Source organism: Lepus europaeus, chromosome 22, assembly GCF_033115175.1.
Source record: "Lepus europaeus isolate LE1 chromosome 22, mLepTim1.pri, whole genome shotgun sequence".
Lineage (NCBI taxonomy): Eukaryota > Metazoa > Chordata > Mammalia > Lagomorpha > Leporidae > Lepus > Lepus europaeus.
The window spans coordinates 11,317,176-11,334,414 of record NC_084848.1 but is presented as its reverse complement, the minus strand read 5'-3'; the positions used below and the strand labels follow the sequence as shown (position 1 = coordinate 11,334,414).

The 17,239-nt window shown below is 47.3% G+C and overlaps 1 protein-coding gene across 4 annotated transcripts in view; it reads right to left on the bottom strand.

The window, feature by feature from the left end:
• Positions 1-1,100: 1,100 nt before the first annotated feature.
• The window catches only part of RPS6KA5 (ribosomal protein S6 kinase A5), a 187,689-nt gene continuing 171,550 nt past the window's right edge, over positions 1,101-17,239 (bottom strand). For all 4 annotated transcript variants that reach the window (XM_062181509.1, XM_062181510.1, XM_062181511.1 and 1 more), the window contains 5 exons: positions 16,231-16,401; positions 11,087-11,278; positions 6,382-6,541; positions 4,392-4,555; positions 1,101-2,693 (listed from right to left, as the gene is read on the bottom strand). In XM_062181509.1, coding sequence (XP_062037493.1) covers positions 2,457-2,693; positions 4,392-4,555; positions 6,382-6,541; positions 11,087-11,278; positions 16,231-16,401 — 924 coding nt within the window. In that variant the 3' untranslated portion in view covers positions 1,101-2,456. The remainder of the gene's footprint in view (positions 2,694-4,391; positions 4,556-6,381; positions 6,542-11,086; positions 11,279-16,230; positions 16,402-17,239) is intronic.

Here is a 17,239-nt window from a genome sequence, read left to right as displayed (position 1 = left end):
TATTTTATAGAGGTTTGGAAGAATTACTGAATTTCAAAATAGTGAATTTACCTCATTCAGCCAGAATCTGGGTTACTAATTAGAAGAAACTGGTCTTTCTTAATTTCTTTCCTTTATTGTCTTATTTTTCTTATTCTTGACTGTCAATGTATTAGGCATAAGTAATTACAAAATCAGAATTTACATTGGCATGAAAACTGTATCTAATCTCATCAAGAAGGGAGGAAGCCCTGAAATTAATGTCATAAAGAGAATTCAATGTTATATTTGTTTCCGTTAGATCTACTTCATTTTACTACTTATAGCAATAAAGAGTCCTTTCATGCTACAGTTTGATAACCAGTATTTTTCAGTGTTTATTTCTGACGTGACTAAAGGAAGAGCTTGGTGAGTCTTAGAGACCGCACACGCCTTGGCCGCTGCGACGCACAGCAGAGGGCGTCTTTCTGGTTTTCTGCGAGGGCACCCTGGGGGCTTTCTGGGTTACCAGGCAGGCCCCTGGGGTCCCCCGTGGCCTCACCTGCCCCTCCCATTCTGCTGCCTTCTTACAGCTTCACCGTCAAGTCCCCACTCTGCTGCCTTCTTACAGCTTCACCGTCAAGTCCCCCGGTAGGAGACCTAAGGGAAATGAAACGACAAGCAACCCCATCAGTTGCCACCATCACAGTGAGTGGATCCCATTCCCTGACCATCAGGGGTATACTGCTTTTTTAGGGACCAATGTCTATTATCAAAACAGTCTCTGTGGTTTGGACTTTCCAACTAGCATTTTCTACCAAGACTTGAGGAGCTCACTTACACATTTCTAGATGTAGCCAATGTAAATATCAATAGATGCTTTCTTGATTGTTACAAATCTGTGCCTGATGACATCACATTTTCTGAATCACCCATCGTTTTGGTAATAATTCACACAAAATTTCCCATCATTACTAGGAATGACTGATAGCCAAGAGCACAAAACTTTCATTAACTCAATCAGCATTATGGAACCATTTGGGGCAGTGAAAAGTATAAAAAAGTTACACCCAACAACCACTGTGGACAAAAATGTGAACAGAATAATACATTATTTTCAAAATATTTTAATATTTGCCTTTTTTTGCCTGAGCTATTAATATATACATTGATTTAGTAATAAATACACTAATACATAGAGTGCAATCCTTTTTAGTATTCCTAACTGGTTGAAATTAATGCTGCTATTACTTCAAGAAAGGAATAAATAAATATCATGCCCAAATTCCAAACTAATGCTCAAGAGGTTATCATTGACAAAAACTATGAAATGAACACGTTGGGCATTATATGCTTAAACACGATTCCTGTAAACACACAGCAAAGATCACTTTTCTCAGTCCTGATATTTCGTGTGATGGCTTTAACAGAAAACACAACATACAAATCCGTCACTGTTTTTTTTTTTTTTTTGCATAGGGAATGAACTGTGTTTTAAATGCAGCAACCTTTCAGTCTAGCGTCTACCGCACAGCACTTGGCTATATGAATTCAGGGCTTCTGAGCAGTAAAAGTGCTCTGCTTAAGTTTATAAAATATGCTTTCTGGATTTAAAAATTAACAGAAAAATGTCCAAACAAGTCATAGGTATGATCCTAAAATGTTATGTACATAATATCCGACTACAGGAGGAAAGGGCTCACTGTAGTACAACACAGTGTACGAATATGAGCACAGTGTTCAGGAAGTTTCCCTTTAGGTTTTCCTCACGTTGGTGGTGAAGGGGCAGGGCCGCGTCATACACACGGCCCCGTCTGCACGAGTGGAGGGACTGGAGCCGGACGCACACAGGTGACAGGCGATGGCAGACAGGCCACACGCTTCCAACAGGGCACCTTACAATCCCGCTGCTCTGTAAAGTGCAGTGTTACTTACGACACACATGTACCTTAATTTCTTGCAACAGCCGTAAAACCCAGCCGCCAGGGAAGAACAGTGCAAAATTAAACCATACGGCGCTTAGCATGCATCGCACGTGGGTCCCAGACACGCGCACGGGACCTAAATTCTTAAATCTTTTTAAAACTTTTTAGAAACAGATTAATAATAGCAAGTTACCATCATACATAACCATAAAATAAAAATAAGTTAAAACTCTCTCTCGAGAAGTAGGCAAAAGCCACGCACACAGTTCCCCACGCAACCGCCTCCGAGGACCTCCGCGCCGCGCACCCAGTGCGCGCAGCCCACGTGACGCCCACAAGGCCTCGCGGCGGCCGCGGCTGCGCAGTCGGCAGAGCCCGCCACGCTCCTTCCGGAATGCTCGGGCGGCGCCATGCTCGGCCGCCACGGCGCCCGGGTCACAGTAACCTTCCTGCTCCAGTGCTTTGGGACGAGGATAACCTTAGAGGTTTTCCGGAAACGGTTCCCACGAGGCAGATCCCAAGAGACCCCGGGCCAGGAGTTCAGACGCGCACGGCTCGGCCCGCGGCGGCTCCTCAGTCGGAGAACTGGAAGAGGCCGTCGCTGGGGCCGCCGTCCGGCTGGCTGGGCGGCAGCGCCGCCGTGGGCGTGGTCTTGCCGTGCGAGTGCGAGGACGACGAGTGCGAGCTCTCGCTGGAGCTGCTGCGCGTCTCGGTGCTGGTGCTGGTCTTCTTCATCTTGCGCCTCTTGGCCAGCGGGGCCTTATCCACCGTCTGCAGGCAGAAGCCCTCTCGCTTGTACTTGTTGAAGGCCTGGGGAGAGAAGGGAGCCGTGTGAAGGCGGTCCCGGCTGCGTGGGGTGTTGGCAGCTAAGCTGTTTCAGCCCGCACACCGCAGCCTCCCCGCGGGGTAGAGAAGTTCCCGGAACAGGCCGGAAACATGTGTTTAAGTCCAGCCAGCCGGACTGCCCAGGTGTCGGGACTCTAAGGCGTCTTGCAGCCCAAGAAGAAACCATCCACCCTCCGGAAGCTTCCGAGTAGCATCAGCGATCTGAGAACCAGCCCTCCCGCCACGGCTGCCGAGCCTGGGGTGTAATACTGTGACCGCAGAGCCCCCACCCAGAGCCGACAGGCCCATCCAGGGCCCCTGCTGCCACCTGCCCACAGCCCTGGTGTTCACTGGTTAGCCTCAGGCTCGGGCAGTGCCGCGGTCACTGCTGACGGCCTCGTCCTGGGAGGATCCATCACCCCGCATTCTCGCTCCACACCCAGCACTTCCTGGCTTATTAGTTTTTTAAAAGATTATTTGAGAGGGGGGAGCGGGGGAGAGCAAGCACTTCATCTACTTGTTCACTTCCCAAAGGCTTCCCAACGGCTGGGGGGCAAAGCGTGAAGCCAGGGACAGCTGCAGAGCAGGGAGCCGGCTACTTGAGCGAACACCGTCGTCTCCCAGGGTCCGCAGCAGCAGGAAGCGGGAGTCAGGAGCTGGTGCCAGGAGTCAAACCCAAGTCCTCTCATGTGGGAAGCGGATGTCCTAAACAGCATCTTGACCCCTGGCCAAACGCCCTCTGCTATTCATTTTTCAAAGCCATTTCTGCAGGTGAAGAAACAGCGCCATTCCTCTGGCTCCCCGAAGATAATCCTATCAGCGGCCATGTTACTTCTCCCTAACTCATCCGCTCCTTCTCTCTCATCTGTTCGCATCTGCTTGGCACGGATGTGCACAGCACAGAGCTTGCCATGTGGTCTCGGCCTCTCAGCCCTGCACTCCATACTTACGACCAAGGAGCTCCTCATCTCTTCCAGTCCCTAGGATAGGCTGTGCCCTGAAGGGATGCTGAATGGACTCTCACACATGCCTTAGTTTCCAATGTGTGTTTATTTTTTCTTTTTAAGAAAATGAGGCCAGTGTTATGGCGCAGCAGGTTAGCCATGGCTTGTGGTGCCGGCATCCTATGTGGGTGTTGGTTTGAGTCCTGGCTACTCCACTTCTGATCTAGCTCCCTGCTAATGTGCCTGGGCAAGTGGAAATGGCCCAAATCCCTGGGTCCCTGCACCCAAGTGAGAGACTCAGAGGAAGCTCCTGGCTTCGGACAGGACGCAGCCATTTGGGGAGTAAACCAGCGGATGGAAGACCTCCCCCAAGCCCCCCGACTCTCTTTTCTGTCTGGAACTCTACCTTTTAAATAATCATTAAAAAATGATTTGGTTCTAGAAAACTAGTTCTATTATGCATGTTGTTTTCACTACTGAAAATGTCAGCTGTTCAAATACTAGATGATTGTCTCCTCTCAGATTCAGCGCGTGGTTGTAGGGCAGCTGTGACTGACCCCCTGAGCACTTCATGTACCTAATGGTCACACCAGGAAGCGATTCAGAGGAACACAGCGAGAGCTAAAAGGACACCCGTTACTTTAGATGTGTCACTGAGTGCACCTCTCTGAGGTCCAGAGCAAGACCTCGGACTTCTCTGCGCGCCGCCCCGCGTGTGCCGAGCCTGCGCGGGCCTTACGTGGAAGGTTGCTTTGACACAGGTGTGCACAGCAGCTCCGGAAGACCCCAGGATGTCGGGCGTCATCAGGGGGTTGGAAGACAGCTGACTGCCGTCTTGAAGCCATTCGTTGTATCTCAAGCCAGACATTTTAAGCCTTTTATTTGGATCAACTGTGAGAAGTCCTGTGGGGATAAGATAGTCCAGCTTTATGATTTATCACTTTCATTGTATTTAAAAGCAGTCTCAGACATAAATCTCAGTTGTGTTCACAGTGACATGATGGTTTTAATAAGTCTTCAAATTTTTACAGCGCTAACTTTTTTTAAAAGAAGTATTTCTTTATTAAAAGGCAGAGTTACAGAGAGAGAATGAGAGCAGGAGGGCGAGATCTTCCATCAACTAGTTTGTTCCCCAAATAGCGGCATCAGCCGGGGCTGTGCCAGGCTGAAGCCAGGAGCCCAGAGTCTCCTCTGGGTCCCCCACGAGGTTGCAGGGGCCCAAGCACTTGTGCCATCCTCCGCTGCTTTCTCAGACGCATCAGGGAACTAGACCAGAAATGGAGCAGCCAGGACTTGAACTGGTGCCCATGTGGGTACCACAGGCTGCGGCTTTACCTGCTGTAGCACAGCACCAGCCTCTAACTGTATTTCTGTATACACTTAAATTCTTCCATGAACACGGACACACTAGTGATAGAGTAGCCTATTCCTAGGAGGCTTAGGGGAACTGGCTTTTCATGCAAGAGAAAACAACCGCTCGAAACAAAGACTCCCACTGGTGACACGGCCTGCTCCAGACATCTCCTGGCCATCTTCTGGTCAAGGAGTGTGGTAAGGCACTGAGGGTACAAAGGTGGAGACTCGCTCTTAGGAAACACAGGGACAAACGCTGAGCTGTTACACACTGGGGGAGATACCAAGGGGAAACACAGGCAGTGTGTGAGCAGGCCCAGGGCAGGGGCGTGGCCTGCAGTGTGGGCACCCTGAAAGGCTGAATCTGGGACATGAGGGAGCTGGAGAGACCGAGCGTGCTCCAGGGGTTAAGAAGAGCATGTCTGAATGGATGGGGGACTCTGGAAGCTTGGTCCAGCTGAGGGATTCCAGTACCTGCAATGGTAGCGCTGGGTGATAAGGAAGCAGAGGTTTGAATTTGAATGTTTAGAAGTTTGATCTGAAGCTAACTGACTATCCAAAGGACTTTTTGAAGATTTTATTATTATTATTATTAATTTTAAAGGCAGAGTCTCAAAGAGAAAGAGGAGAGACACAGAGAGCAATTTTCCATCCACTCATTCATTCCCCAATGTCCAGGGCTGGACCAGGCCACAGCCGGGAGCCAGGAGCCAGGAGCTTCTTCTGGGTCTCCCATGTGGGTGCAGGGGCCCAAGCACTTGGACCATCTGCTGCTGCTTTCCCAGGCATTAGCAGGGAGGTGGATCAGAGGTGGAGCATCCAGGGACTCATATGGGATGCCAGCGTTGCAGGTGGTGTTTTAACCCATTATGCCACAATGCTGACCCCTTCCAAAGGATTTTTAACAGAAGGGTCACTCTCAAGTCAGGGAAGTGAGACAAGTTGGAAGGAGGCTGGAGGGCAGAAGCATTACAGGGACAGAGGGGTCGGCTTGGAGGGCTGCTGTTCCAGGCGCAGGCAGAGGGTGGCGCTCACGTGTCTTTCAGTGATCTGGCTTCTCAGCAGAGCTCCCACCAAAGGAAGGGTGATGGGAGGAGGGCCATGTTTGAGAAAGAGAATGGTTAAAAAAAAAAAAAAAGGTTTGTTTTGGTTGTGTAAGACTAGGAGGCCAGGAAGTGGTCTTTGTGCTGGCAGGACGGGTAGGATTACTGAGTGACAGCGTTCTGATAGGAAATGAGGCTGGGGAGAGCCCACGCCAGCGTTCAGAACACACCCAGACTCTCTGAGTAATTAACAGACAAACGTGGGTATAATGGATGCAATTCCTCCTCAGTCGTTACATAGCAATAAAACGTCACATTTCTTTAGATGATTACCTTGGATCAAATCTTTAGCCTCTTGGGATACATTCTTCCAGGCTTCTCCTTCAAAGGAGAAATCTCCCTTTTTAATTTTCTTCATAATCTCCACGGCACTGGTACACGTCAGACTTCTGTCATGGGACTGGAATGGAACCTGCCCTGACAACATCGTATACTGTCACAGAGAAAAGTAACAGAACGGAGTGACTGCCAAAGCCACCGTCACCGGCCCGCCAGCCACCCCAGCACCAACTCCAGCAGCGTTATTTACCACCAGTTACAACCGGCCGTACTGAGCTTAAAAGGTCACCCGACTTCTATCCTGAGGCAGGGAGTGTGTGCCAGGGCCTGGTAAATAGGCTGGGATGCCTCGCTGCAGCTTCCAGGTTTAACGCTGCTGCTATAATTGCTGTAGTCCCCCGTTACACGTGAGGAGAGTGTGTTACAACTTCAGTTGACTATTTAGCATTCAGCTTCTGCTAAGGATGATTTTATTCTACAAACTGATTGCAAATGGTGTAGCAGAAAGTATCGATATACATCTACACGGAAATATGTCCACAGGATATATACACATACATGTGTGTCTACATATGCATTATGTATGTCCACACCCACACACACATATGGAGTGAGACAGCATGCATTCAAGAGGGGATTACAGAGAAAAGGCAAAAACAGCGAAATGTTAGATGCTCACAGAACACGCTCTTGTATTTTCTCTAGCTTTGAATTTTTCAAAATAAAATTTTTGGGAAAATGTGGAAAAATAAGGTCTCGAATAAAACACTTGAAGACAGTGTGTTTTCAGTGGCATTATATGCTGCTCACAGCACGTTATCCATCCTGTCCTACATGTGCTAACTGCGTGGACTGTGGACTGAATGGCCCCCTCCTTCCCTATGTTGAAGCCCCAACCCTAATGTGACTACAGTTAGAGACAAGGCCTTTATGGAGATAATTAAGGTTCAGTGAAGTCCACAGGATTAGTGTCCTTAAGAGAACAGACGCCAGAGAGCTGGCTGTGTGTGAGCATGCCCAAGGAAGGCTCTGGGAACACGCAGCAGGCAGGGGCCACCCACATCTGTAGTCCAAAGCAGGGCCCTCTGCAGACGCCAGCCCTGCTGGCATCTCCGTCTCAGACGACTCAGCCTTCAGGACTGTGTGGGGGACACATTTTTCTTGCTGAAGCCACCCAGTCTGTGGTATTTTGTGATAGCAGCCCTAACAGGTTAGTAAATGTGTCAGCTCTATTTTAATTAAAGTTTTGTATCTTCCGACAGGAATTAATTGTACATCCGTGGTGTATTCTGGGTTGTAAACAGGAGTACTTGTGTTACTCAATGAGGGTAATATAATTTGATTTCATATTACAATGGCCGTATTTGAATATATCAGATGTAAAGTGTAGAAGGACCGTGGATTTCCAAGGCAAATCAGAAGACTCCATGTAGCTTTTGTGCTTGCTCTGGGGACAGGCACTCATTCACATGCAATAGTCTGCAAAGCATTCTTTTTTTTTTTAACAGTTTATGCGTCTGCATTTTGCTGGCTTTCATCTGTAACTACTTTGTCAAATGTCTAAAGGCAAGGACTCTAAGGAACCGTAATCACAGTGCCATTATCATACCTAAAGCAAGTAGCAGAAATTCATTTGTATCACCCATATCTAATCAGTATTTTTATTTCCCTATACGTAATATACACATTGCATATAATTATATAAACTAGGTTTAGAATTGAATTCAATAAATAGAATTTAAAGTAAGAACTGCTTGAATAAAGATTCAAGTAAGGTACAAATATTGCTTCTTAAGGGTCTCCTAATTTATGGATCCCCACATTTTTTCTTTTTTTTTTTCTTTTTGACAGGCAGAGTGGACAGTGAGAGAGAGACAGAGAGAAAGATCTTCCTTTTTGCCGTTGGTTCACCCTCCAATGGCTGCTGCGGCTGGTGCATCGTGCTGATCCGAAGCCAGGAGCCAGGTGCTTCTCCTGGTCTCCCATGTGGGTGCAGGGCCCAAGGACTTGGGCCATCCTCCACTGCCTTCCCGGGCCACAACAGAGAGCTGGCCTGGAAGAGGGGCAACCGGGATAGAATCTGGCGCCCCGACCCGGACTAGAACCTGGGGTGCCGGCGCCGCTAGGCGGAGGATTAGCCTGTTAAGCCACGACGCTGGCAAGTCCCCACATTTTTTCTTACAATGCATTTGCTTATGAAACCAAGTAGTCTGTCCTGTGGAATTTGTTTTTTGTAACGTTTTCCTTCCAGTTGTGACAGAGCCAGAAGGAAGTACCTCCCCCATCCATGCGGCCACACAAAGCTGCTTCCATGGAGGGAGTCAAGGCTCTTGGACACTGCCCCGTGTGCCTGGGGCCGCCTTCTGCAGCCTCACGCAGCTCAGCGCTCACCACTGGCCTAGATTTGCGGCCTCTGACAGTGGAAGGGAAGATCAGAGCTGACAATGAAATGCTCTCTGCTGGTGGGACTAGCGTTGTAAGGACAATGCCTCTCACAGAAGTGCTACCAATGTAAGTCCCTTAAAAAAAGATACCTCGGAAGCTGGTTGTTTATTTTTTTATTTAAAATAATCTTATTTGTAAGCGTGTAAATTTAGTTTGAAAATTCTAAGTGATGACTTAAAACTGCTGAGGTGAAAAGCATGTGAAACTTAAAAATAAAGACCATCCTGCGGGACAAGTGACCATCCTGCGGGACAAGTGACCGCCACCGGGAGGGACAAACTGACACCGACACAAATCCCAGATGGAGGACAGCCACCGGGAGGGACAGACTGACACTGGCACACAGCCCAGATGGAGGACAGACTGACATGGGCACACATCCCAAATGGAGGACAGACTGGAGGATGAAAATAAAGTGTGAGAACTCTAAGAGAACACTGGGACGGGGTGGCTGGGGTGGGGTCGAGCGGCCATCTGACATCAGCGCCAGAGACCACAGGAGACTGACATTTCTTCCTACACAGAAATTGTTTTCAAGCTCCCTATTCAAACCCCCCTGAACATGGAATCAAAATCCCACGTTACTATGAACAATGCTGGCAAATAACTGATAAGCCAGAAAGAACATTAATGGCACACTGACGTTTAAAATCCTTAATAACCAGTTTTAAAATTCCGTAAGAAAAATCTCCCCCAAAGGGAAATGGGCGAGGTTCATACAGAGTAATTCAGGAAAGAGAAAATACAAACATGTCCTCGCAGGAAAGAAGCTCGCTGACCACACACACAGAGACGCAGGAGAACCGTGGTGACGGAGGGAGAAGGGAAGGCTAACACCACAGCACCAGCATCCGTGCACACAGTGGGGGTGGCGTAACAGGTGAACCTTCGGGAAGGAAGTCTAGGCAGGCATGCTAGGTACATGAGTACACATCTCTCCTAGGAGATCGTGAGGCAAATGGAAACACAAATATGAAACGCAGTCAGTGCAGCTCATGGGAAAGTGCTACCTGCTCATTAGGAAAAAGAAATGGTTAAGTTCTGGAAATTCAAACCACATGTAGAATACGATAATATACTTTGTTAAAAAAAATCCAAAAATATCTACATGCATAGAAAACCCTGTGGGAAAGATACAAAGTAGTGACAGTGAGAAGAGGCCCAGGGGAGAAGGGGAGGTGAGCACCGCCACCTTAGTGTGGTGAGATTATGACTGATTTTCTCTCTGCTCTACCTTCCCGTATGTCGTCTGAAATTTCCCTGTGTGCATAATGAATTCTATGCAGAAAAAGCAAAGCTATTTTGAGGAAAACACACTGAGATTTTTCTAGTTTAATATTCAGTTTCTGGTCATAGCAGCCTGGGGGACATTTTGTGAAAAGCAGGCTTACCACAATTACCAGAAATTACTACAAATATTCCTAACTATATCTATTAAATTATTAATTTATCCTAATTGATATTCTTTAATTAAACTTTTCATCTGGAATCCATTGGACAAGTTATTAAAAATGTTTTCCTATTGAATCACTTGGCTATTTTTACATTATATCCAATATAATATACATCTTTTGAATATACTATTACTGTGGCCAGTGCTATGGCTCAGTGGGTTAACCCCCTGGCCTGAAGCGCCAGCATCTCATATGGGCGCTGGTTCAAGTCCTGGCTGCTCCACTTCTGATCCAGCTCTCTGCTATGGCCTGGGAAAGCAGTAGAGGATGGCCCAAGTCCTTGGACCCCTGCACCCACGTGGGAGACCCGGAAGAAACTCCTAGCTCCTGGCCTCGGCTTGGCGCAGCTCCAGCCCTTGGGGCCAGTTGGGGAGTGAACCAGCGGATGGAAGACTTCTCTCTCTCTCTGCCTCTCCTCTTTCTGTGTAACTCTGACTTTCAAATAAATAAATAATATCTTATAAAAAGAAAATATACTATCATTTCCTTCAAAAAGCATATAACTCTCACTCATATAAAATGCAGCTACCTTAAATATTACAATAAACCAAAATAAAAATTCCTATATTTTCTCTAATATAAGGTTGTTTAGTTTTATTAAACATTTGTATTTGTGATAGATATGTAAAACTTGTGCATTATGGGGTATCATGGGATGGTCACTGAGCTAAGTGTTGAGAGAGATAAATAGCCCTCATTGAGGCCTCTACCTGGTTGTATGGAAAAGAAATCAATTTGCCAATTTTTTCACGAATTAGGAAAACCAGGGGGCGGAGATGGGCGCCGAGAGGGGGACTCACCAGGATGACTCCCAGGCTCCACAGGTCGCAGGACTCGTCGTAGCCGTTGTGGTTCAGGAGCTCGGGGGCGGCGTAGTGAAGAGTGAAGCACGGGGTCTTCAGGGGCTGATTGTCGGGCGGCTTCAGCCGGGCGAACCCGAAGTCAATCACTTTAATTTCCAAGTTGTCGTTTTCATCCGTGAACAAGAGATTCTGCAAGACACCGGCACGCACCTGAGTTTCTCATGACCCTGCGCCTCTCTGCGCGTCTCACAGGAGGCGGGGCTGCTCTCTGCTTCACCCCTTTCGCGTTATTTAGATTTCAGCACCCATGGGAAACATTTTCCCGCTCTCCAGGCCTCTTCTCACATCAGCCCCTTGAGCTCTCCCCCTGCCCCATCTCCTATGCGCTCCACCAGCGCACCTGCCCACCGGGCTCAGGTACACTCGGGGGAGAGGGTCGGAGCTTTTTCCCACCCTAACTGTCCCACACACGAAGTCAGAACTTTTCCATTTTCTCCTAGCACCACTTCCTGTTCCCTGTGGGCTGGCGAGCCCTCTGGGTTACTCACTTGACACATTCATCGCCTCTCAGACCGGAAGGGCAGGGACCCTGTGCCTCCCTAACTTAGGACCCTATGCCCAGGGCTCTGGGAAATTAATTAATTAAATCCACTAGTAAAACTCTTCTCTAATATCTAGCAGATACTACTTAAAAGGACAGGGTGAAGATATCCATTACACTGCAGAAATGTTTTCTCCAAACCAGTTAATACTTAACCATATTTTGCTGCTCAAAGATGTTATTCCTCAAATACTCGGGAAACTTTGTTCTTCTGAGTCATTCATGTACCGAGGCTTTGAGGTCACGAAGGTTTTCCTGGGTTACTTTTCTGTCTGTCACATGCTCAATAAACGCTAACTATACTGATATACAAATCATCTTTTTAAAAAAAATTCAATTAGTTTTCTTTTTATTTGAAAGGTAGAGTTACAGAGAGAGGAGGAGAGACAGAGAGATCTTCTATCCACTGGTTCACCCTCCAAATGGACACACAGCTGGGGCTGGGCTGGGCCAAAGCCAGGAGCACAGAGCCCCTTCCGGGTTTCCCATGTGGGTGCAGGGGCCCAAGCACTCAGGCCATCTTCTGGGGTCCTCCCAGGTCATTAGTGGGCAGCTGGACTGGGAGTGGAGCAGCTGGGGCTTGAACAAGCACCCAAGTGGGATGCTGGCATCACAGGCGGCGGCTTAACCTTCCACGCCGAAGTGCTGGCCCCACAAAGCATCATTTTACTTAGTACATCAGGCCAGTGCCCACAATAAATTCATTTGACTATTTTGTCTCTAGACAGCCAGAAAAATCTGTCGTGCTTTTTATTCATCAGATTACTTCCAGCTCTGAAACATCATTTGTTTTGTTAATACTATTCTAGCTGAAGTAAATGACATGATAGAAGGCTTCACTGACCCACGGAAAAACCTTTCAAGCTTCCATTTAAAAGCTGAAAATCAACAGTGAGAGGAAGGTGAAACGAAAAGAGTAACTGAGGGGCCGGCACCGTGGTGCAGTGGGTTAAAGCCCAGCCTTGCAGTGCTGGTATCCTATATGGACACGGGTTCGAGTCTCGGCTGATCCACTTCCAGTCCAGCTCCCTGCTAATGCACCTGGGAAAGCAGCGGAGGATGATCCAGATCCTTAGGCCCCTGAACCCATGTGGGAGACCCCAAAGAAGCTCTGGCTCCTGATCAGCTCACCTCTGGCCATTGAGGCCATTGGAGAGTGAACCAGTGGATGAAAGACCTTTCTCTCTCCTCTCTCTCTCTCTAATAATAATAATAATAATAATAATAATAATAAAAAAGTTTTGAAAAGAGCAACTGACAAGTTTTCTTAAGTTCTTGATCACGCGATGCCTATCTCAGAGTGTGTGACAACTGAAGTCACAGCTGGGGTTCAGGAGTGTGTGCAGGGAGAAGCCTTTCAGCCCCTGCCGCGGGGCGCCCGCCGAGCGAGGTGCTGTGCTGGGCAGAGCAGCGGGAGCAGCACCCCCGGCCCCTGCACTGCCCCTGCTCACTCTCTGGAACTGACCTCATGTTTTCCTGCACTGGACTGGGGAAGGGCGTCAGTGGTTACTAAGCCTCTGCTTGGACACCGGCAGCCCATCCTGGGGTCCTGCTGCTCTGCTTCTGATCCAGCTTCCGGATTACGTGTCTGGGAAGACAGTGGTTGACGGCCCGAGTACTTGGGCCTCTGCCACCCACGAGAGAGACCCAGATGGAGCTCCTGGCTCCTGGCTCCATCCTGGCCCAGAACTGGCTGTTGTGGCCATTTCGGGAGTGAACCAGCATGGGGAAGATCTCTCACTCTGTTGCTCTTTCAAATAAATAACAAAAATAAGTAATTAATATATAATAAATATACAAATCAGTAATAAATTAGACTTCCATGATTTGGGTTCTCTTTTTATAATAATTTAAAATTTAAAAAATTAATTTTATTGTCATCTATTTGAAAGGCAGAGAGTGAGAGAAAGAAAGAGACAGAGCAAGAGAGAGAGATCTTCATCCCCTGGTTCATTCCCCAAGTGTTCACAATAGCTGGGCTGGACCAGGCTAAGCCAGGAGCCTGAACTCCACCCAGGTTCCCACATGGTGGCGGCACCCATGTACTTGAGTCATCAACTGCTTCTCCCCAGAGCGCACATTAGCAGGAAGCCGAGCTGGAAGTGGAGCTGAGCCTTGAGCCCAGGCACTCCAGCACGAGATGCGGGCATCCAAGCAGCATCTTCACCCCGATGCCAAATGCCTCCCCGTGATCTGACTTCTGAAAGTCGCGCGAGTGGGGGGTGGGTCACTTGGTTTAACGTGGGGACCTGAACTCATTCCTCCTCTTTCTGAGCATTTGAAGTTGGAGGACAGTGCCCACTTGCCTAGTGCCTCCAGCACAGCAGAAGTGGAGAGTCACGACACTGCCTGGACGTGAGTGCACCTGTCAGGGAAGCTGGGGTAAGCACTCAAGCCCCTTTCACGCTCCTCTCCAATTCTGCCTGAAACTCACATGACACGTGTCACTTTTCTCCACCTTTCAAGAGGACGGGATCGCTCGGAAACACACAGCAGCCTACTAAGATTGTCAGCCAGCTTCTAAATTTATCTGACTCTCACCTAGAGCTGGAGATTTTGCCAGTGCAGCAAGTACACGCACATCACTACCACCAAGAGACGGATCATCAGCTCTTAAAATGTTACATGGAGTAGGGATTAAGCTTTTAGTTTGGAGATAATATACTCTGCCATTGAAAAGTCAAAGTGAAAAGCATTTTAGTGTGGAAATGTTAGCTCAGCAGTACATTTTCCTCTCTCTATAATCTAGTTTAAGGACTTTAACTGTAGATTCTATTAAATAACCTGACAAATCTGCTTCACTTCAAATGACTATTTGGAAAATGAGCCTTCCAACAGATCAGAAGCAGCTACCTAGGCATCTCCGGACCGGGGAGGGGGGACGGCGACGCTGCACCGCGCCAGAGAAGACAGTTGCCTCGTTTTGGACTCACGAGATGACAGATGGCCAGTTATCAAAGAATAAAACATGTGAAAATGAATTCTATACAGCCAGGGAGCAGATCTTTTCAATTAAAAAATGCATTCGTGCTCCTTGTCTATCAAGAAAACATTTCAGTGGTGTGCTTTCACATTTAAAAATAGGCAGCTAATCTCCGATGCACGGAGCGCCACATTGCAGTGGGCGGCGTGCGGAAAGTGAGAAGTATGGGGCGGGAGCAGAGGGGGAGCCTTCCTGGATGCAACTTCATAAACCACCACCCACTGCTGGTTAATGGCTAGTCACGTGAGGCCAGTGACTGGGAGTGCACAGGCAGACGTCCAAACACTGTCAGGACGGCAGTCAATCACAGCCAGCCCTCCACCTGCAGGCTCCGCATCTGCAGCTCCACCGACTGCAGCTTTGAAATATGAAAAACGTGTCTGTGCTGAACTCGTACAGACGTTTTCTTGCCATTATTCTCTAAACAATACAGGGCGACAACTACTTACACGTGGAATTTGCATTGCATTAGGTATTACAAGTATCCCAGAGCTGAGGGAAAGTATAATGGCAGGATGCGGGGTTCTGTGCAGATGCACGGCCGGTTCGCACACAGGACCTGCGCGGCTGCAGACGTCGGTACTGGTGGTCGGCCCTGAACAAGCTCCAGGGGATGCTGAGAACAACTGTGTGTTTGAGAGCTCCAAGTTCCGTTTTTAAAACACATTCCTCTAACAATTCAAGATACCCAAGTGAAAGGGAAAAATAATGCTTTTAGAGAACTATTCTAGAAACATCTTAGAGGATCATCAAACAAATCAATATGTTAAAATCACCTGAAAATGTATTATAATCAGATTATAAGTCAAGACAAAGTTCTGCTTTAGAGAGGAAATATATATAATTGTGCATGTGGCCAAGGATGAGTCATTGTTATCTTTTTATAAATTACTGGCTTTTAGTTTTTAATTTTTACTGATGTGCTAAAAGGGAGGAATTCTCATATTTTTGATGCTAAAAAGGGATCGTTCTATAGTTAGGACCTTCTTTATTAACCTGCTGAAAGAAGAAACATTTAAAAAGCTGCTGCTTCCACATCACCACACAGTTCTATAAACATCAAAATAATGAGCATTGAAAAGCATAAAGAGGACACAACTAATTAAATCAAGGAACTTCAAGTGCTTATAAAAATGATAGCCCTCTCAACACATAAACTAATCAATTTGATTGCAAGTGTGGAAGTAAACTTTCAGAATACAGCATAAAAACCCTCTAAGATGATACACATATAGAAGGGATATTATTTTCTGCTACAAAAATTCCCATTGCTATTTTTAGTCCACGACAGTTGCATGAAGTATTTTTTCCATAAAAGGCTGTCACACTTACAAATATAACCTCAAGATGATCAGCTGGCAAAAAAAAAAAAAAAAATTATTTTAGACTGACATAGAAAAGAAAAAAAAAATCCAAGAAACGTATTTTTAATTATCAACTGAATAGCCCTGAAAATGCACCCTTCCCCCCACCCCCCGAGGGCCCACACGTTTTGGGGGATGCTGTGAACCATGGTGCCACCCTGAATTGCACAAGCGAGCACTGTTCGGTTTCTACCTCGGGCTTCAGGTCTCTGTGCACCACCCCGACGTCGTGCATGTGGCTGACGGCGGAAACCAGCTTCCGCATGATGTAGCTGGCCTCCGTCTCGCTGAAGTGCTGCTTCTTCTTGATGCGCTCAAACAGCTCTCCCCCGCTCAGCAGCTCCATGACGAGGAACGTGTGGAGCTGGGGGAGAGAAACGAGGACTGAAGGGAGGGCGTGCGTACCGCAGAGGGGCAGGCCCCGGCCCACAGGGAAAACCGGTGTGGCCGATGACCTATCACCAGCAATGTTAAAGAAGCCATTGTCAGAATAACCAACAGCAATCCTTGTGTTTGGGAGGAAGGAGTTGAAGGATAAGGAGGCTTTTTTAGATTTCTATTTTGGTAATGGAAAACTTCAAGCTTTTTATAACCTTTCCTGGACTAATTCTTTCATTTGAATTCCACTCAACCTTCTCTATCGAAGCTTACACAGCTTGCTGTCTAAATGGTGACCCAGTGCTGACAATAAAGTGAAATCGCCAGTTTTAAATCCTAGAGAAGATGACTGAGCGTGGGCAACTGCCCACACAAGCCCTGGCACACCCATTTCATGGCAAAATTACCTTTGTGAAAAAGTCTTGTTTGATGATGCCACTTTGAACCTCCTGCTAGGGGTCAGAAGCTCAGCTTCAGGGTTCCTGTGACTACCCATTGCAAACATCTATAACTCACTATGTGAGTGTTTTTAAGTAATTGCTTTGATCCAAATGGCATTGTCTTCATTAAAGAGTAACAACCCTTATAAGTTATATATTTACTATACTTTGCATCCATGTCCAGAAATAACACAGCAGCTATCACAAAGCAAAGGATTTCTATCAGATCTCACAGGAACACAAAAGGTCTAGCAAAAGAAGTCACATCACTATTCAGAGTCAGGCGGCAAGACCAATGTCACCCAACAAACAGAATGTATTTCCTGAGTCAGCGAATCTCAGAAAAATCTCTTCATAAAGAAAACATTATTAAGCATACCACTG